Source organism: Chinchilla lanigera, unplaced genomic scaffold (assembly GCF_000276665.1).
Source record: "Chinchilla lanigera isolate Chin_1 unplaced genomic scaffold, ChiLan1.0 scaffold00026, whole genome shotgun sequence".
Classification (NCBI taxonomy): Eukaryota; Metazoa; Chordata; class Mammalia; order Rodentia; family Chinchillidae; genus Chinchilla; species Chinchilla lanigera.
Genome location: NW_004955427.1, coordinates 14091050 through 14112615, shown reverse-complemented (window position 1 = coordinate 14112615; position 21566 = coordinate 14091050). Strand labels below are relative to the sequence as shown.

Below are 21566 nucleotides of genomic sequence, written 5' to 3'. Positions count from 1 at the left end.
AAACAAAAAATTGGTCGAAGTGTCATTTTCAGGATTAGAAAGGGAAATGTGGTAGGAGGACGTGTGGAGTTGAGACTGGTACTTGAGAATGACTGGGAAAGCTAGGTCTGTATCATTCAGGAGAGAGAATTAGTGTGTCCTACTATAATTATAGTAAGATTTCTGAGAAAAAATAGGGAGAGAAATACATGTCCAGAGGCTGTCTTGAGAAGGCGTCCAGCAAAAGTGCCAGGATATATTACCCAACTAGTGAGAAATGAATAACACATGGGCTCCATAAAATTTTAATTTTCAAATTGTACTGAAGTTTACTGTGAATAAGAAATCAGATATGTTTTAGGTGATACTTAGATAGGAATGTTACGCATAGAGCTTTACAAAATTAATGCCCCATCTAAAAATAGATTACTCGGCTTTAAAAGGACACATCAATGTACTTAAAAGGGAAAATGACAGATTGTGAATCTGTTATCTCCACTTTGCCATAGATTCTGCTTTTTACCTACATCTTACTATTTTTTTTTTTTTTTGGTTTTTCTCTGGTACCGGGAACTGAACTCACGACCTTGCGCTTGCCAGGCAGGCGCTTTTGCCGCTGAGCTAAATCCCCAGCCCCCATCTTACTATTTTTTTAAGCTTTTATTTTGAGATAATCTTTGGCATGCAGAAAAGTTGCAGAAATAATACAGAGAGTTCTTCAATACCTTCCATCCAGTTTTTCCTAATGTTAAAACCTTACATGAACATAGCATAATTATCAAAATCAGGAAATCATCATGGGTACCATACCATTAAATACGACTAATTAAATCCATAGACCCTGTTAGAAAAGCGCCAGCTTTTCTCCTGATGTCTCTTTTTAGTTTCAGGATTCAATCCATGAGTCCATGCTGCATTTAATTATTATATCTTCTTGATCTCCCCTGTATGTGACAGTTCTTCCATTTTTCCTTATCTCTTAAGACCAAGAAACCTGGCCAGTATTTTGTAGAATGTCTCTCAGTTTGGGTTTTTGAGTGTTAACTCCTATACACATTTTAGGTAAGAACTCTATACATCTCCACCCCTTTTTATTTTTTATTTTTCAACAGGCTCTTGCTATGTTGCCCAGGCTAACCTGGAACTTACCATCCTCCTGCCTTAGCCTCCCAAGTAGCTTGAATTACAGATGTATACCACCATGCCTGACTTCAAATTCTTCTAGAGGGAAGAATTATCCCTTCTTCTCCATTTGTTCATTTGTTTATTTATGCAATTCCTTATTTGGTATGATCTCATCGATATTTATTCAAAGGGAACTCTTTCAGGCTGGCTTTTCTGCCCTTTTAACAGGGTACTGTCCTTTTTTGAGCTCTTCCTGTGTTTATGGCACTACCAAAAGCCCATTTTTATTTTCCCTGCCCCGATCCTGGAATCACCCATTTCTACAGTTCCATTTATTGGAGAATGGTCTTTAGAAACCAAATCAGTTGCTTCTCAGTGTTGAAGTGTCATTGTTTCTAGGCCCTCGTAGCAGTGAGAGTTGTGCATATACACATTGCATTTGCTTCTACGTTTGAGTATTTGTATACTCACTAAAACCCACCAGCTCCTACTGATACATCTCCTTTCAGTACAACACAGGACTTTCTGCTGTACTATCTAAATCTATGCTAACTAATTGTGTATTCATAGTGATATTTTCAATGCTAATCCAGCACCACAGGTTTCAGGGCAGCTTTTCTCTCGTGCTCATTTGCAATTTCTCTCTCTGACAATGAGAAACCTGGCTGTCCTTATCCACATTCTATTTATATATTAGTTCCATCCTTCTGTATTAGAAAAGTAGTTTCAAAGTGGCTAACGTCACGGCAGCAAATGTACTAACTTGAACACAGTACTTGTACCGTTATTTTTTTCTTAGCCTTAGTGTTCAGGCAAAATATTATTTTTCAAAGTTATTTGGGTTTATTCCTTTCTTCCCTTTCCCCTTCAGCGTGGCTATATGGTCCTTTTGTGATGTGGGTAGGAACCTTCCCCTAGTGTGCATGAGTATCAGTGAGACGTGGTAAAAATCCTTATACCAGACTTTTCACCCTTTTACCCAGACTTGCCTGTGGACAGGGCAGTGCCCTGGTAAACCCTACAGCAGTAGGCAGCTCTCCTAGTCCACGTTCCCAGCCTACTTCAAAAGGAGCTGTGCTGGGTAATGAAACCTGGATACTCATAACCAGTACACAGACATAGGATGAAAAGGCGGACTGTCGTGGTTTGTGTCTGGATGTCCCCCCAAAGCCCCGTGCAGTCATGAGGGGTGGGCTTTTTGGAGGCAGCTGGATCTAGAGTTTGTGACTGGGATTGTCTAGTGCTGGGATTGAGGGGTGTAAGTGCTATACCCGCCCTAGGGTGGTTAGCCTGCCTACCAGATAAGGGACAGAAAGAGGCTTGCTCCCCACTTCTTCCCCTTCTACATTCCCCTTTTGTGCTCTTGTTGCTTTGGTATCTTCCACCGCCATACTGCCATAAATGGTTGCCCTTCAGTCACGCCACCCTGCCTTGGAGCCAGCTGATGATGGACTGAAGCCTCTACAGGCTGTGAGCTTAGCTCAGTTTATTTATAAATCTTACCTTCCTTAATTTTGGGCATCAAGTATTTTGTCCCAGCAATGAGATAGGTAACTAACACAAAGACATTGTCAAGGTGGGCGGCCGGATGACTGGATGCTCTCAGGAGCCTCAGTTTCTATCACTCTTCAGGCCCTGGATTCTGTCATTCTATCTTCAGGCCCTGGATGTGATGCCCAGCACAGAACAAAACAAAACAAACAAACAAAAAACAACAACACAACAAAAAGACCAAGTTCAGGTACAACTCTCTGTATGCATCTTTCGTTTCATTGCTATGTCTCTTTGTTGCATCAGAGACTTACTTTTGTATAGAAACTTTCTACTTTGTCTATTTTATTTTCTCTTTGATCTTGTAGTGAAATCTCTTGGGGAGATTCAGCAATCCATGTGTCACTGCTAATTAGCAGAAACAACGAGGGATTAACTATGAAATTCTTACACTATTTGGAAAGTGGCTTAATTCTCACTCTATTCTGTAATATGTTTTTGTTTTCTTAATAAGATTAGAAACCCTGTGATCTTTCCTGATTGTGAAAGTTGAAAAGAATAATGAAAGATGGGGTGATATTAACCTAAATCTTAGTTCTCAGGGGGTGGTAAGATTTTGATTTGCTTATTTGGTTAGGTTTTTCTTTTTCTTTCTTTTTTATTTTTTTTATTTTAAAGAGAATAAAAAGTAATTTAAAAAATTAGAAAAGAAAGAAAAAAGGGAAAAAGGGAAAAATATATATACACAGGATAGCTAAGATAATTGTACCGCTGATTTTTATTGGTTTATTGAAAGGAATAGTTAATGCTTAAATTTTTTTTTGACCAATTTTGCATGCTTATATCTGGTCATCTGAACAACTAATTTGAAGACAACAATATGCAATATAACAACCACTGCTGAATTCCTTTCATCTTCTTTTGTGAAATTGGTTAGGTTTTTCTGTTAGAGAGTAAGATAGTAATGATCCAAAGGAGTGATTGTTAATGTTTTGCTTGCAGTGTTTCCGCTTCCAAAAGTCCACCCCAAACTAAACCAAGGAAACCAAGAGACATATGGAAAAGAAGTGTATACTTTTTTCTGCAAGCTGATAAAAAAAAACTATATTTAAGTATCTCATTTATATAACATGATGCCTTTCCAAAGATCATAGTCTTATCAGAACTGCCTGTACATCACTGAAGCAAAATCATTTTTGAACTGACACAGAGCAACCATGCTTTCTTCAGTGTCTCATGTTTGCAAATAAGATGTCAGTGGAAAAGACCCAGCACACATATGGAGAATATGGGGATTCGTGAAACTCTCCACTATAGGATTACTGCCAAGGGCCTTGTGTGGTACACATTGTAGGAGGCATTTGAAACATTGTTCTGTATTATTTTATATAGGCTATGCTACAGAAATTTTCCAACTAAAATTCTATTAGTTTTGGCAAGGAAGTTGTTTGTTTATTTTGCTGTTGTTCTTCCTTCCCTTGCTCTACGAGTAACCCTGATTTTCTGTTCTCACAGAGGGGACAGTGAAGGCCAATTTACCAGAATCTCAGGCCTTTCAAAGTGCTATAAAGTTCCTGTTCTTAAATATCTGAGGGTTTTTTTTTTTTTTTGGAGGGTTTCTCAAAAGTAGTATTGATTAAATTTTCCTTTTAAAAAGTTAATATAAAAGCTCTAGACATTTCAAGTGAATATTTATAAGGCTCTTGAGTAGGTAAAGAATATATGACATCATGTCATTGTCTTACTGTCAGACTACCTGGAAGTGAAGCAAGCATTTGTATGATATATTCATAGGTAAGCTCTGTTCTTGGCATAGCTTATATGTATGACCAGAGGTGGAAAAGTGTAGGCAGTGAGTAGGGATTGGTGGAGAGGGGGAAGAAAGTCTCAAAGGGAAAAAAGGCAGCAGGGAGCTCACTAAGGATGTGATGGCATGCTAAGAACCAGTCTGGGCTATGTTGGAAAAGGAGTCCTATCTTTATACTAGTAGGTTATAGTATGTGTTTGTCTCATTCTTCTTTACAAGAGCCCAGAGATTTTTGTTGGTTAAGAATTTACTATATGGAGCCAGGTACAGTGGCACCCACCTGTAATCAAGCTGATTGGGAAGTTGAGACAGAAGGACCACAGGTCAAGGCCAGTCTAGGCAATTTAGTGAGACCCTATCTCAAAATAAAAATTTTGTAAAGGGCCTGGGCTGTAGTTCAGTGGTTGAACACTTGCCTAGCATGTGTAAGACACTAGATTCAATCCGTAGTATCACTAAAAAAATTAAATTTGAAAAAAGAATTTACTAGACTAAGCAATTGCTTCCTGTAATTCTACTTCAAGAGTGAAACAGAATAACTATTAGATAAATACAACCATATTTTTGATTGAAACTCTTTAGCAGGATTAAGAAGAATCTCTGTATGTTACTGGTGCATATTGATATATTTATGGGTTCAATGACATCATGTCTGTCTGGGATTTATTTTTCAATATTCTAGGGGAAAAGGTGGTTGGAGACAGATAGAACATGACTGGCAAAATGTTGGTAACTTTTGAAGTTGAAGGAAGTTTTACCTTTTGTCCTGCTTTTGGATCTGTTCATTGAATTTTATGATAAGAATTTTTAATATTTTTTAAAGAAGGAGAAAACATTTAAATTTAGGCCTCTCTTCCTTGAAACCTAACAGCAAGTCCAGTCTTTAATACTGTGTTTTGGGAACCCAGTGTATTTCCTTTAATGTAATTAATTATAGGAGTGTGTATGCATGCTTGAGGATGAAGGGGTACTGTGATTTCTTCTCTGTTTGGGGTGCAAAATTGTGAAAATCAGAATTAGGATGGTTCACAGAGTACTGCTTCCCCATTGCAAGATTCAGGACTGACCCTTCCCACTGGAGACTTACTGGGCCATGGTAAAGATCCTCCTCTCCCCAAGCCCCAAACTCTGTGATATCTGTGAGATCTTTTGCCTGGCTATAGCAATCCCAAAAGCAAAAACCAATTAGGGGTTGCTTCCTTTTGTAACAAAATGAAGTGTGTTCCTTTTGGAACCGGAGTAACACAGTCCCTGGAGGCCAGGGATGGGGGATACGCATCTGAACTCTGGCCCACTCCCCTGGACCACCAGTTGCACCATTTTGTTCCATTCAGCAAAAAGTAAATTGTAAGGTTGTTGACATTTTTGTCCTCTTTACAATTCACTGTTTATTTTTCCATGACGAAGAATTTTGATGTAATTATCACTGAGCTTTCTGACAAAAAGGAAATAACGGAGGAATTTTGATGAGTTACCCACTTCATTAATCAGAACAAGCATCTCTAGTGACAGGGTTAGAATTACAATGAAGATTAGATAGCAAATTGCTGTTCCACCGAACGTCAATCATTTGCGGTGACAGCAGTGTGATTACACTTCAGGGAAGAGCTTTTCTTGCCAACGGAATGAGGGCAACTCTAGTGCAGGTAATAAATTTAGCAGGGCGAGCTGTCATTTTTTTCTCTTGAGTGGAATCCTTAACAACCAAAGGATGTCTTGTGGAAGATTTGGAGGGGAGGAAAGCATTTTACTGTAAAGCGTTCTAAATTTCACATTGTAGTATTTTATCTTAAAAATTGTTATAGGAACAGTTCATCCCCACAGTGATTTTCTATCCTTCATTTACCGGCATTAAGCCTTTATTATCACCGCAACTATGGTAAAGAGATGGTTGAACTTAGGAAAAGAAGGTAGGACTATATGTGAAAGCCTATCAGAAATAAAAACCTAGTGCAGAAATGATGAAGGTGGAAAAAATGAAGAAAGGTCAGGCTAGTTCTTGACCAGTTAAAAGGTGAAGCTGTCCTGGCTTAAACAAAATGCATTCTTCTTCCAGCTCACCAAGGTTTTAAATAATTGCTCTTGTTTCATAGAACAAAGGAGTAGAGCTCACAGTATAGAACTGAAAAGGAGAAGCATGCCTGGGACCAATAGGGAGTTCACTAGTGGGGAGGGGAGAATAGGAAGAATAAATAGATCATGTCTATGGGAATGGGCCACCTCTCATCCCTTCTTAAAAAACAACAAAAAAAGAAAGGCTGAGTGTATATTCATTCCTTTCCCAAGTGTTTTTTTCTTCCAGGCAAGTTTATGGGACTCATGGTTACCTGAATAATGTTTGGTATAAATCGAGAATAACTAAGCAGCTATTCTTGATTCATACTTTGGTTTGTTTGTTTTTAAGTTTTAGTAGATTGCTTTTTTGAGCAGGCAAAAAAAATAGTTAATTTCAAGAAAGCAGCTGCTCAGTAACACTGTCACTTTGCTGGTATTAAAATTTCTGTGTAGTGAAACTTAAAACTGAGCATTTTGCCAGGCATAGTGGCACACCTGTAATTCCAGCACTTGGGAGGCTGAGGCGGGAGGATTAACGTGAGTTTGAGGCCAGCCTGGGCTACATAGCGAGTTCAAGGCCAGGCTGAATTATACAGCAAGACGCTGTCTCAAAAAAAAAAAAAAGGAAAAGGAAAAAAAAACAAACTGAGTAGTTTGCTCTAAAAGTCTTAAGTGTTTTTAAAGAAGTATATTTATAAAATTTATAAACCCAAATTTGCCCCTCCTAAATTCAGATGTTTCTAACCAATGCTGTTGTCCAATGGTAAGTTGTATTTTATTATAAAAGAATTGCCCTTTAATTTTAGAATGGACTAATTACCATCTACCTTAGAATCACCAAGGTGCCAGAATGTTTCTGTTTTAGCCTCAGGTATATTACTAAAGTTCTCTGTATAGTACTTCGTGAATTTAGTAATTAAATCTTTCTCTACTTGAAGTTGTAACATGGTAAGTAAATCAGAAGAGTATGTACAGTTTCTGCATATTGGTAATGATGATCTAAGAATCAAAATAGTATAGCATAAAGAATAAAGGACTGGGGATATAGCTTTATCATAGGTCACTCGCCTAGCGTGTAGTAGGCCTTGGATTTGATTACCAGAACTGAAAAAGAAAAACATAGCACTTTACAGAGAAGAATATAAAAATTCAAGGACACTACTAATGGTGCTATTGTTGTCTAAATGGATTATGTTTAGACTATTGCATCATTAGGCATAATCCAGGAGTTAAAATTAGAGATAGCTATGCATAGTGTATTTCACCAGTCATTGGATAGGAATCTCTTAAACGAATCTGATAAACAGACACAGGGTATTTTCTTTTGACTATAGCACAATATTAACACCATTTTTATGCTGGATTTTGTGCCACAGATAGACAAATAATGCAAAAAAGGAAAAGGTGTATTCCCTCAACCTAGCAGATATGTGTCTTCTCCTTGTTATGACTAAAGCATATCCTATATTTAGCAAGTCTATTTGCCCCCTCCTTCCGTCCCTCCATCCCTCCCTCCCTTCCTTTCTCCTTTCCTTCCTGCCTTCTTTCCTTCCAAGAGACCTAAAGTGAAGATCTGGAAAATGTGCCCTCATTTGACATAATGGAAAGGGAATAAACACTTTTAAAAGTTTGCCGTGGCTTTTCCTAATGAGACATTATAAGTTTGTGTTGATAGGAATATAACTGATATCCTATGTAGAAAACAATTCTGGCTAAATAGTATATTTCTAAGAATTCTAGCATATGCTTTCTTGTATTCTTGGCCTTTTTCTTCCTCTCTCCTCTCTCCTGATAGCCTCTCAAAAGTAGAGATTATATCTTAAATGATTTTGTTCAGAGTTCTCAAAGTCAAGCACAGTGGTACTTAGCGTATATTGAAATAGGGCAAGCCGCGTATTTTCACAAAGACAGAAGCAATAGAGCTGACCTGAAATCTTTGAGGCTGACATTAGGCATTCCCTATACTCCCCATGAAGTCATTTCCTCTGAGGGTACTTTCTCTGTTAGTCTTCCCACTCTCAGATTTGCCATTCCCATTTACGAGCCCGATTCCCTTTTTTCAGGAGACTCGAAGTCTAGGAGAAATCAGTAAACGGATGATTATGATACAGCGCAGGAGGGTTTTGACTAAAGGAAGCATAGAGTGCTCTGGGAACACAGTAGGTCTCATTACATTTTGAGAGAGATTTCCATGGAAAGGCTTCTGAGAGAGGTGACTTCAGACAGAAAGGGGACAGGAAAGCAAGACAAGGAAATCAGTGGAAAATTGCAGGTAGCCTAAACAGGCAGTCTTCCTAGCCTACTAACAAAAGCCCTAGCATCGTCAGTAGAAGCCCAACTAAAATTGTTCCCTTTACGTGTTCCTCTTTCTGGGGACATCTCACCCTCCAGGGCCTCCCATGTTCACTTGTACTGACCATCAGTGGTATCATTAGCAGTGAAGTGAGTGGTTGGGCATTTTAAGCTCCAAGACAGCCTGGCAGGGCTGGCCACATTGGAAGCAGGCCTTTCAGGCCTCTCAAACAAGCCCCTAGTTCGTGTTTCAGAGGTGACTTGTTGCTGCAGTTCCCCAGAGGCCTGGTGCCCTACATTGAGAATGTATTATTTTAGTTTAAGTCATGAGATTCAGAAGACCTCAGCCATATGACTTGACTATTTCTCTACACAATAACCATAAAGGAATTGTGTTTTCTCTGTTCTCTTCTGTCAAGACCAGTTTCTAGATTTGTTAGAAAAAAGTGGTGGTGGGGGGGGGGACCTGAGGTGTCTCTCAATATTAGAATTACTGGGGTTGATTAGTGGTAATTTTCCAAATATTCCCATTGCAGTGTCAGAAACGGTATTTCTCTGCCTGGCACAAGCTGATTGTTGATCATAGGATTAAGCTGGGGAAAGCTGGGACTCTGTCCAACTGGAAGCTTCAACTGAAGGTCCTGCGAGCCTGGAGAGACTACACAAGATCCCAGAAGCTGGAGCAGGCAACTCAGGCCTTGGAAAACGATCTTAGGGAAGAAAACAGGTACCATTTCTTATGCCATGAAAATCCATGTAGAGTGTTTATCCAGGGCATCTTCCTCCAGAAGAATCCAGAAATAAACTCTAAAAGCGCTATTCACTGAAATCATCTTATCCACTTAGAAAATATGATAATCACAGTTTTTCTGTACATCTCCACTTGAAAATTTTGACTGAAAATTATAAGCAGACAAAACTAGTTGATTAAAACTCACTAAAGTATTTGATCTGTAAAGGAAGTGAGTCTTAGGCTTTTCCCCAATGCTAATGTAGTAGCATTGCACCTTGGACCATCTTACAATGCAAAAGAGGGAGTTTAGTTTATATGGCAATAATTCTCATTGATATAAATCACTGTCTGCACACAGAATGTTAATTAAGGACACAGGGAACATCCATCTGGGAGGGCCGACCTGCCAAGAGCGATTCCTCCCACTCTGCTGTCTTTTGTTCCACATCTTATTTAGAGGTTTTTGACACTTTCGGATCAGTTCCTTCTTGTGCTTGTGACACAACACAAGCATAAGACACAGACTTTGTCTTCAAGTGAAGCTTTCTTTGTTCCATCATCTTAAAATTAAATAATTTTCTTACTCTCTTTCCCAAGTTCAGTTTTACTTTGTTTTTGTTTTCATTTCTTTGGTGGTACTAGATACTGAATCCAATGCCTCCCACGTGCTCTACCACTGAGCTTCACCCCTCCCACCCCATTTGTATTCTAGATCAGTATTATAGATGTAGGAGAAACCATTTGTTTATTTGGGGGTTCATGTTCGCTTTTCTGCTGGAAGCTCTGTCAATCATTCAGGATGAAAAATGGAGTGAACAGCATGTAGAAATGGAAGGGGGGCAGGGCGCACCCTAGAGCTGCCCTGTGATAGCATAGGGCCCTGGGGAGGTTACATAGGAGATTGGCACATGGCTCTTTGTCCTCAAAGAACTCACGTTGTGTGAGGAAAACAAGATCTAGAGACAAGTACAGTGAGCAGTGTTATACACTGAAAAATACATCCGTTTTCCCTGTTGGGAATGTGGAGAAGGGAAGCGTCACTGTGGCCAGAAAGCCTCCTCAGGAGTGCCAGGAAAGCTGGGCGTGGTGGTGCACTCCTGTAATCCCAGCACTCTGGGAGGCGGAGGTGGGAGGATCACAAGTTTGATCCCAGCCCGGGCAACTTAGTGATTTAATGAGACAAAATATTTAGTGTCTTAGAAGAAGGGCTGGAGATGTAGTTTGATGTGAGGACCCTGAGTTCAATCCTTACTGAAAGGAAGGGAGAGGGAGAGAGAAAGAAGGAGGTAAGGAGGGAGGGAGGATGGGCAGATAAAGAGTGCCAGAAAAAGCTCTATCAAGAGGAAGGGTCTTGATCTGGGTTATTTCTAGGTAGAGAGGGGGAAATGAGGGTAATGGCATGAAATGCAGCCTTGGCTGGAGGCCATCAAGCAAGTGGTTGTTAAGTCCATTAACTTTTCTGAAGGGCTTTAAATGCCAAGACAAGGAGTTTATTCCTTGATAATAAAGGTAAATCGTAATGGTTTTTTTAAGCCAAGAAGAGGGAGTGGGAGGTGGGAGGGTGGTTTAGTCAGTTTCTTCTTCCAGTAGTTTCCTGGGGAAAATCTTCAGGAATTTGTCTCAGAATCTCAGGACCTAGTGATTAATAGAAGAAATTGGGATGATACCTTAAATGAATGATGGCAGGATTTACTGGATAAAGAAGGTAAGCTGGAAGTAGCATAAATAAAGCCGCTGTGACAGGGGCAGAGAGTGAGTGGAAACTGAGAGGTTCAGGTTAAACATGGCCTGTGAGATTTACATGTCAGAAGAAACTTATAGAAGAAAAATTTGGAAAAGTTAGGATTCCATTCCAATTAAGCTGTTTAAATATAGAAGAACTAAATGAGGATTTCATAATTTCATTATGTGCCAATTTTTAAAGAAGATCTCAGAACTTTCCAACTTGTATCTGAATTATTTTCAGGTGCCTATTTTTAAATGTTCAGAATGGTACTAAATTTTTTTAAACTGCCAGAGTTAGAAAATATTTAACTTATCATAAGCTTTTTTACTACAAAGCTTTAAAACAAAAAATGTCCTAGAGCAGGAAGGTACCTCAGGAATTGTCTGATCCAGCCTAGCATTTTAAGGGCCAGAAAGAGTAGTGAGTGACTCTTACAGACTTAATTGTAGCTTGTCCATGACTGGAACCTTGTCTTTTTTATCCCGTCAGATGTTTTTTCCTACACACTGTTGTTAAAACAAATAGCATCCAGATCATAATTCCCGAAGATAGCCATTTTATTCATCTGCATCGCAGTTTACTTTAGATTGTGACAGGTGAGATAAAAGAGTGGTAATTTTAAAATGGCGAGTCACCCTGGAAACAGGAGAAAGGAGCTGTTTCTCACAGACTTCCCATTGTACACAGCCCTGCAAATCTCTGGCCTACACATGTTGTAGAAATTGTTTCAGGAAATTCCGTTGAGTGATCTCCCTCAAACATAGGTGGGATAGTCAAAGTGGAAGGGGAAGAAAGCTCAAGCAGAGCTATGATAAGCAGAAATATCATGGGATTGAGGGTCTCAGTAGAGCCAGGACCCCCTTTGCTGTGCTCATTGGGGTTCCTCCCAGCGTCTCAGTAGACCCCAAACACATACTTGTTGAATTGTGAGTCTGTGAGTGAATGAAGCTGCTTGCTTTCCTGCAGTTTAACTTGGGTGTTCAAGCATTCTTTCTAAATGATGAGCTCAAGGAAGGGAGAGCTTTTATTATAATGGGTTACTCTCTGTAGAAACTTTGTTCTTACTAGGTCGAAAAAACACATGTGCTTCCGTGGCCCATCCCCTAAAAGATGTTGAAATTACTTATGTTATTTAGATGTCAGCTGAGTCCTCATTCTCCAGCTCCTGCCCCCCTGTTGTTTTGCCCCCTGATGTGTACCCTTACTGGCTTGTCCAGGTGCCCGAGGGACAGGCCTCCTTGAGCCATACTTTTTCTGTGAAGCAACCGCCTCTCCTCTCATTCATAATTTAGCTACCGTCTTTTCTCTTTTTTTTTTTGGTTTTTCTCTGGTACCGGGAACCGAACTCACGACCTTGTGCTTGCCAGGCAGGTACTTTGCCGCTGAGCTAAATCCCCAGCCCCCCGTCTTTTCTCTTTAAGCCTGTGTGCAGAGTCTCACCTCTACTCCAAGGGTTCAGCCACTTACTTCTTGTGAAAATGCATCCTGCTTTCCCTAATAGGAATTGTGGTTATTCTATTTTTATTCATCTCTTTTCTTTTAAAATTATTGTAACAGTGTTATAAAATTTCAATATGATATCATAAAACAATTTCAATATTAATAAATATTTCCAAATCCTGAGGATTAATTTACCTCGCCAATGCAACAAAATTCTGGTGCTCACTCCTTTGACATGAGGGTGTTAAATTTTGGACTTGTGTTTTCAATTTCCTTAACTTTCTTACTTTTGCAACTTGGTTACAGGTGTTCTATTCCTGCTCTCTTCCTTCCTGCCTTTGTTGTCAGCCAGCCCTAGACAAAACTGGGAGGAAGTAGGGTTTGTTGTCCACATCCTCTGCCAGCCTTCTCACGCCCTGCTTCCCTGATTTCTTAGTTCCTCCCAGGGAAGCACCTCTGCCTTTCCCCGTGTTGAACTTCACGGCATCTTCAGTCCCGCCCTGTCTGGCAGCAGTGCCCTGACCCTCTCCTGGAGCATGTGTTTATCTCCTCCCTTTGTCCCTGAAACTCCTCACTCTTTATTACTGTAATCCTCAATTGTCAGATATTCTTCATTTCCAGCGCTTGGGATTTCAGCCTTCTTCGGGGCAATCATTTGTGGAGTGTCTCTGCTAATCATATTTGATTGTTCTTCCCTCTGTGCTCACCTGGGTACCCAGGTGAGTGGCCAGAAGCCACATGGCATCTGCAGCTGGCAAAGCTCTTGATGCGTCTGTCAGAGAGGCGGGAGGACCAGACTGGCAATGCCTGACTTGCTTTAGAAACTCTTTAACAGAATTGTCTCATCTTCCACTTTTCCCTGGGGGGTACCTGGTACATTATGGAATGCATTAGCTTACTCATTCCTCCTCCTGCTGAACCTGCTCATCCCCGAGTGCAGCTGTTCCTGTCACTGCCGCTTTTGTGTTCTGAATCGGATTTCAGCATTCAGGCAGATCACTAGTATGTGTTTATTATTTCCCGTTTCCTTCTTGAAAATCCAGGACATATTTTTTTAGATATTCAGTAGACTTGTGCTAAGATAATGTTATTACTTTACGTGTGAATTTTGTTCAGAAATTTCAGAATTTTGTTATTTAATTAGATTGTATCCCCCGCCCCCCAAATTCTTACAGGATGAGCAGCGTAGGGCTTATTGACAAACCATTTTTGAGGATGAATCTGCAACCTAGAAACTGTTGAGTGTTCACCTGGTACCCCAGATCTAGTTAGCACTCTTGTGAGTTCTGGGTTCTAGATTATGCATCTCTCACTAAGTATGACTTGAGATGTGGATCCAGGGCTGCAGTGTTCATATTTAAATTCATATTTAAACCTTTTGGAATTTTTTTTTTTGGTACCAGAAATCGAACTCGGGACCTCATGCTTGCCAGGCAGGTGCTTGTACCGCTGAGCTGTATCCCTTGCTCTTAGGTCTGCAGAGTGAACTTTGTCTGCATGGAGTTGTATAATTGTGATGATCAATTTCTATACTCCTGCTAAATTTTCTCTGATTTTAGCTTGCAAGCTTGTTGGGACAGGCTGTGCTCCACAAAAGAACTCTGTCTTTCATGTTATTATCTGGACAAAGTCTCGAGCCATATTTTTCAGTGAACATACCCAAATATATCACATTTGACTAAGTTTTTAGAAAATTTAGGTAATGTTTTCACTTTCAGAAATATTTATGTTTTTAGTATCATCTTTAAATATATATATATATAAAATGGCTTATTGTCTTGATTACTTTTCTCTTGTTGCTGAGACAAAATACCCATCTCCCAAAGTTAAGGAAGGAAAGATTTATTTAGCTCACAGTTTGTGAAGGTTTCAGTCCATACTCGGTTGGCTCCAAGGCAGAGTGGCACATGGCAGAGGGCAACAGTTCATGGCAGCAGAAAACAGCAAAAGCAACAAGAGCAAAAAGAGGGGAGTGGCAGTGATACAGGAAAATAAAAACTCCCAGCCTGCACGATATCTGGGACGAGTTCATGCTCTCTAAAATCGAAGAATGAATTTTAGGAACAACGGAGGTTAAGAGCAGAACATATTTATTGAGGGAAAGAAAGCTTCTGTCTGAGAGAGAGACAGAAGGGGGGCCCAAGTGGATTACCCAAGACTGTTTTTTTCTAGGGACTTTTATAGAGCAAAACCATGAGGTGAGGCAGGTCCAAGGTAGGGGAAAAATGGACAAAACTATAGTCAGCCAATAAGAATTATTCAGGTAAAATTGATTAAATTGGGATCAAATGGGGAAGTGAGTCACATAGCAAGCAGGCATGAATACAGAACAGGGGCTTTTCCTGTAAGGGGTTCGGTCAAGGACTCTTCAAGGTGGTCACTACCTATTTAGAGTGTTAATCCCTGAGGTCTATCCCTTGGGAGGTAAGAGTGTGTGTTTGTTTAATCTTTAGTCTTGAGATCTGGCCCGCAGCAAGTACCACGTTTCCATTTGTAAGGTATCTTGTCTTCCATACTGGCTTCTTTGAGGGCCTGGCCCTGTCTGACTGCCTATAATATTTCTGTCTAACTCAGCTGCCTATAACAGCAGCAGTAAGCCTCTTTCCCTCCCTTACATTGTATGCGAACTACCTGCCCCAGGGGCGGGTGTAGCACTCACACCCATAACACCAGCATTGGACTATGGATTAATCAGAAATCTAGAAGCCCACCCCATGACTGCATGAGGCTTTTGGGGGACATCCAGACACAAACCATAGCACTTATATAGAACATTGTCACTCTGCTGACGTGAACTGCAAGGAAGCAGGAGAGGAACCAGCTTTGTCTCTGAATCTCTAGTTACTTTGCATCTTCCCTTCCACCTCAACCCTCAAATATGACTATCTTAGCTACATTTTCACATGTGCTACATAACCGTTGTAGAGTGGGCCCTAAGCACTATCATGAGCATGCAGTCTTTTATTCTCTCAGTTTCTTACTTTTTAGTCCCACTTTACTTAGAGAAATGTTTTTCTCTTTGCCTTTTCTTAAGTCCAAATAATCTTCTCCCTGACAGTCAACACCTAAGTTCTGCTTTTGGCTATTTACACTGTAAAAACATGAAATTAACACATCAGATAAATTTCACACTCCGTCTTCTGGGCAGATTGATGTAAATTAAATAGCACAAAATCAGCTGGAGCAGTGTACATCTTCTATCCTGGGGAAATTTGTGACTTTTACTTACTTAAGACAAGTATTATAAGGTTTTTTGTTTTTCTATTTACACAACGATATTTTTCAAGATTTGCTCTTACCGGCATTGCTACCTAATTTATTTATTGTTTCTTCCAAACTTTTTATTTCAAAGCTCTTCAATGTTGGATACTCAATTTATTTCCATTAAAGTAAAATATTACATATAGGGGCTGGAGATGTAGCACAGTGGCACAAGTGCCTGCCCAGCAAGTGCAAGGTCCTGAGTTCAATTCCCAGTACCAGTAAAATAAAATGTTACATATAAATGTTTATTATCACCTGTAGTATACTTTCACTATAAAAACTACCAATCACCAGTATTTATTGATTATTTACCATTTATGCATTATAAAGATCAATTAAATATAATGAAATACACTGTTAGCAGATGTTTTAGTGTGTTTCTGCTGCTATAACAGAATACTCTAGACTGGGACTTCATAAACAACAGAAGTTTACGTGGCTCATGGTTCTGGAGGCTGGAAAGCCCGAGAACATGGTGCCAGCATTAGACCAGGGCCTTTGTCCTGTGTCATAACTGAATGGCAAGCAAGCATGTACAAGGCAGAAATAGGAAATTGCACTGAATTCATCCTTTTTATCAGGAATCCACACGCTTGGTAACTAACCCACTCCTGAAGCAATGGCCTTGATCTGTCTATCATGAGAGGGCTGGGGATATAGCTCAGTGTCACAAGTGCCTGCCTGACACACTCAAGGTCCTGAGTTCAATTCCTGGTACCAAAAAAAATTTTTAAAAATTTGTCATGAGAGTAGATTCTTCATGGCCTAATTACCATTTAAAGGCTCTAATTCTTCATAATGGTACAATAGCAACTAAATTTCAGTGTTTTAGAGGGTACATTTAAACCATGGAGGAAGAAGATTTGCTTGTTTCTTAAAGAAATGTAGACTAGACTAGAATAGAAATACCAGTAGATCTTTGGTAGTAAGGGTATTTGGTGGAACTTGTTTCAGTTACTGTATATATACTTTTGCTTTATATACACACATGCATATATTAAGTTGTATTTTGTGTCACAGTGTAACTTTTTTAATGTAGGTAACAGTCAGAAGAGGTTTAACAATCATATAAACATTAAGAACTTAAGAAATGTTCTGACTCACTGTCTTAAGAACTTTACAGTTTTCTTGATACGACCCCCAAAGTCTCCAAGGATAGTTAAGCGTTTCATATGTTTAATAGGAATGGATATGCAAACAGTATTATGAAAGTTGTATACTAGACAGGTTTACAAGATAAAATCAAGGAGGCATCTAAATGATACTAGATTTTAAACCCTGAAACTGATCTTTGGATGCCACATAAGTTCCAGTCTCTTCGCTCACTTCTTCAAGGATAATAAACATCCACCTAGAGATGATCACAGAGACCTCGATGCTTGAACCGGATAGGCTGGCACCAAAGTGGCACCTAGTGAAGATTCAGTCAGGAAGGCGGTGATGCCACCTCCCCACTCCACCCAGTCAGGTCCCCTGGCGTTTGCCAAGCATCCAGGGAGGGACGGGTGGAGAGGATGAGAGAATTCCATGAGAGCAATTGCCCGGCTTTGGCCTTTCACACATGCCGAGTGTCTGGAAGGAACTCGAGACCCTCACTCATCCACCCAAGAGGGTTAGTGAATGAATCTCCCTTCCCCAACCGATTCTTCCACAAGAACCACCTTCATAGTTTTTCTTCAGCTTTTACAAGTCTTATACTTAATTATTGACAATTTGTTGGTTAGGTGATATAGTTTTGTTGCTTTTCCTTCTCCCCAAACTGCCTTTCTTAGATTTCTATCCATAGCTGAATCTCTCCTCCTCAAGCGTTCCTCTTTTTATAAGTTATTTGATATACCTTTTCTTCTAGCTCTTGCCCCTCCAAACATTGTCAGAAACCACTGTATGGTAATCAGCTTAAAAATGTCTCTGTGACATGAGAGAGATCAGTTCTTCTTTTTTCTTGAAGGCAGTGTGTTGACATGTTGATGCCTGCTCTGAAGGGGCCCATTGCACTGCGGAACGTGCAAAGTGATTCCATTTAGCTTAATGTAGAAGGGTGAGTGGAGCATTTCTGGGGTCCCTTTGGAGCTGTGTTTTGATTACACAGTACCACCAACTAAAAACCAAATGACTTCCTGACTTAATGGAAGTGTTTTGCACCTTAGAAAACAACAACTGGCCACTGAGTATAACCGGAAACAAGTTCTTCGACACTGCTTCGCAGAATGGCAGCGTTGGCACGGTGCACAGGTCCTGAAGAGAGAACTGGCCCTAGCAAAGGAGGCAACCAGAAAGAAGATGGATGAGCTGCTGAAGGCAGCGTCTCTGGGGAAGCTCAGTACGAATGAGTCACCGGGCATCAGTCTACTGGAGGAAACAGCCCCGGTGGGCTTACCAGTAAGAACGGAGAAGCAGTTGTTTTTCCTTCATTTGGTCTTCCGCTTATTAAGCGTTTGCACTTGAGCTCTGCACTTTTCTATCCTGGGCCGTGTCAGCTGTGGTCAGATTGCCTTCCCCAATACCCATAGGTTAAGCCTGCTACCATACACAAAGTTTACCTTTCAGGCAGTATTTATTTTCGTGAATTGAGTCTTTTTTAATAATCACATCTCAGCCGGGCGTGGTGGCGCACGCCTGTAATTCCAGCACTCAGGAGGCTGAGGCAGGAGGATTGCTGCGAGTTTGAGGCCAGCCTGGGCTACAAAGTGAGGTGGAGGCCAGCCTGTGCTACAAAGTGAGGTGAAGGCCAGCCTGAACTTCATAATGAGACCCTGTCTCAAAAAGACAGAAAAAAAAAAAGAGAGAGAGAAGCCATATGTAGAATTGTAGCAATTTGGTAGAAGAAAATCACAGGGCAAAAGGACAACAATCTGTAGTTCCATCATCATCTCATAACGTGGAAGTCTAGCCATCTAGTCTTCTCTGTTCACATACCTATACATTAGTCTTTGTTAATATTTTATTAGTGGTTAACTTTCCCTCTGCCAGGTCATTGAAGAAATCTAGTCTGCTCTAATTCAGGAAATAGAAGGTTATTTTGTTGTTGTTGTTGTTATAATACTAATGTAATTGCTTTGTTTCTCTAAAAATTGTTTTTGCATTTTTAAAATACAATATTAGAATATTACGTGAAGTATGTAGTATTATATATGCTTCAGCAGTAGTAGTTCTCAACTGAAAATATACCTCAGAATTCAACCTACTGAAGAAAAACTTCTGATATGAAACACCAATATATTTTTTTAAAGTTCTCTAGGTGAACCTGATACCTGCCTGATGTGTAAGGACTCCCATTCTACAGCACCCTTTTACAATGGCTACATGACATTCTACAATGAACCATAAGCTAGAACCTGCTTCACTGACCTATTGCTGGAATTTAAGTTGTTTCCACCATGCCGCTGTTTTTAACAGTGTGTCAGTAAATATCTTAGTAGCTAAATCTTTGCGTGTATCCATAATGCTTTACTTAGGATAAATATTTGAAAATAGCATTCATGTTCTATTTTTGTCTTATTATTGCTTCATTTTTTGCATGTCTTTGATTACTAATGAGGTTAAATAGTTTTATAATGGATATAGAAATATATATATGGATATGGAAATATACAGAAATAGTAACCTGTGTCTTCATGCCCTTAGTCCAGTCTTTTCTTTGGGTACATTCTTTTTTTCATATTTATAGGAGCTCTTTATATTTTTAAGGCCGTGGATGCTTTTATTAATACATATGTTGCAAACATTTTTCCCATTTTGTCATTTGTCTCTTTTGTTTAGTTGTAGTGTTTGGTATGACAAACAGTTGTTAATTTTTTATGAAGTCAGTGCTATCAGATTTTTCTTTCCTCACTGCACTTATCTAGTTTAGAAAGGCTGTTGGAGAAGATCTTCCTTCCCCCTTCACCCTCATCCTGTTCATAATGCTGTTGAGTACTTAACTCAGGTGTCTGAAATAAACTGAGCACTGGTGGTCCCATCCTTACTTTTCAATCCTGATTACTGCTGGTAAAAAGGCTGGTTTTAATTTAAGCTTAGCCTCCCAGCGAAGGGGGATCATGTGGGTGACTATTGGTACTGAAGTAATGTTTTGGTCCCTCCCTTTAGGGTGGCAGTTTACCTACCTTTATGTCAGTTAGGTAACTTTGTCCCCATTGAGATGCAAGAGAGACTTATATCTTAAGAAATAGCTGAATGGAACCTTTTTCCTTACGAAGTTCCACTGTTATTATCTTAAGTGGAAAAAATCAACAAAAGATACGTTTTACCTGTGGAAAACAGAAAAATGTCTACATATAGATATATATTTATATATCTCTATATAGCTATATATATTAAGAAAATGTCTCTCTAAATATATATAAATGTTTAAGAAAAAGCCTTAAGATTTTGTAAAAGGTTGTCTGTCTGTTAATATTTTCCTCCTTTTATTTTTAAAATAAAAAAAAAATGAAAAAGCCTTAAGAAAAACTTAGACTTAAGATTTAGACTTGAGGAAAAAAAGTCTGTAAATCTCTGAAATCAAAAAGATTTTATTAAAAAGGGAATATTGTAAAAAAAAAAAAAAAACATATAACAAGTGAAAATACAGCCCTACAATAGACTCAGTAGGTTACTAAATAAATTAAATCTTTTCCAGAATGTAGAGGAAAACATGAAAAATGAAAATACAAAATTTCTACTTAGATACTTATTAATTATGCAATCATAGGACTTCATGTACTAAGAACACACATACTGTTTCTTGAAATTTTTAAAAATTATCAGTTAAGCAAATAGGTGATTTTCCCTAATTAGGCCAGGCTGTTCATTCCTTTTCTATTAAGTACAATCTGTACCAGCAAGCATTTCTTTCATGCTCTTATTTTTACCTTAAAGAGTTACCATAATCCAGAAGAGAGCTGATGGCTGTACTCAAGGCTTTTACGCAGTCTTGCTGTGTTAATGACACGTCTACCATGGAATTTCAAAGAGCCTAAGACATATACCCTGCTTGATGCCAAATTACACAAGCAATAAATGCCGTTGGCGTTTCTGAAATAAAAGGTTATTTTTAAAAGTTTTTCACATGTCAGAGTTTCCATACATCACACATTTCACTTTAGCAAAGTCCATGGAGAGCGTTTCCATCATCATGAAGAACATTTTTGAGGACCCGAGTATGGCCCCGTGTTAGAGCTAAAAGCTTCTGACGTAGATGGCTCAGAGTAGTTTCCTCTTTGTCATTGCAAGTGGCAGAATCAGACTCTAGATAAAGAACCAAACTGTCCTAGAGGAGACATTTTAACTTGACGTTATTTTGGCCAGGATAAGTTTTGCTAAAATAAGTTACGCTTTTTTCTTTCCCCTCTGCTTAGAGCTTGTATTCAGGGATGATAGCTCAGTCTATTAAATAAAAGTCACACAGTAAAGCTTTGAACACTGTAAGTCATATGCTAGCATAAAATAGGTAATAATATTATTTTTATAATATAGATATTTGCCTAGAAATTCTGGGCTTCCAAATACTTCTTACAAATAATTTAGCAATAGCATGAGACCAAGCTTAACTGGGCCTTGATGCTTAATAAATACATATGTTGTACTATGGTAAAGAATTAATTTAGTGTATTAGTAGCAAGAGGTGAATTGAAAGAGCAGAGATACTATTGACTTATAAATATATTCTTTATTTC

General features: G+C 39.2%; 1 protein-coding gene across 1 annotated transcript in view; it reads left to right on the top strand.

The window, feature by feature from the left end:
- Kiaa1407 (KIAA1407 ortholog) overlaps nt 1-21566 on the top strand; it is a 77988-nt gene that overhangs the window by 26235 nt on the left and 30187 nt on the right. Inside the window, exons 8-9 of the mRNA XM_005386409.2 lie at nt 9286-9476; nt 18060-18291. Of these exons, the coding sequence (XP_005386466.1) occupies nt 9286-9476; nt 18060-18291 (423 nt within the window). The remainder of the gene's footprint in view (nt 1-9285; nt 9477-18059; nt 18292-21566) is intronic.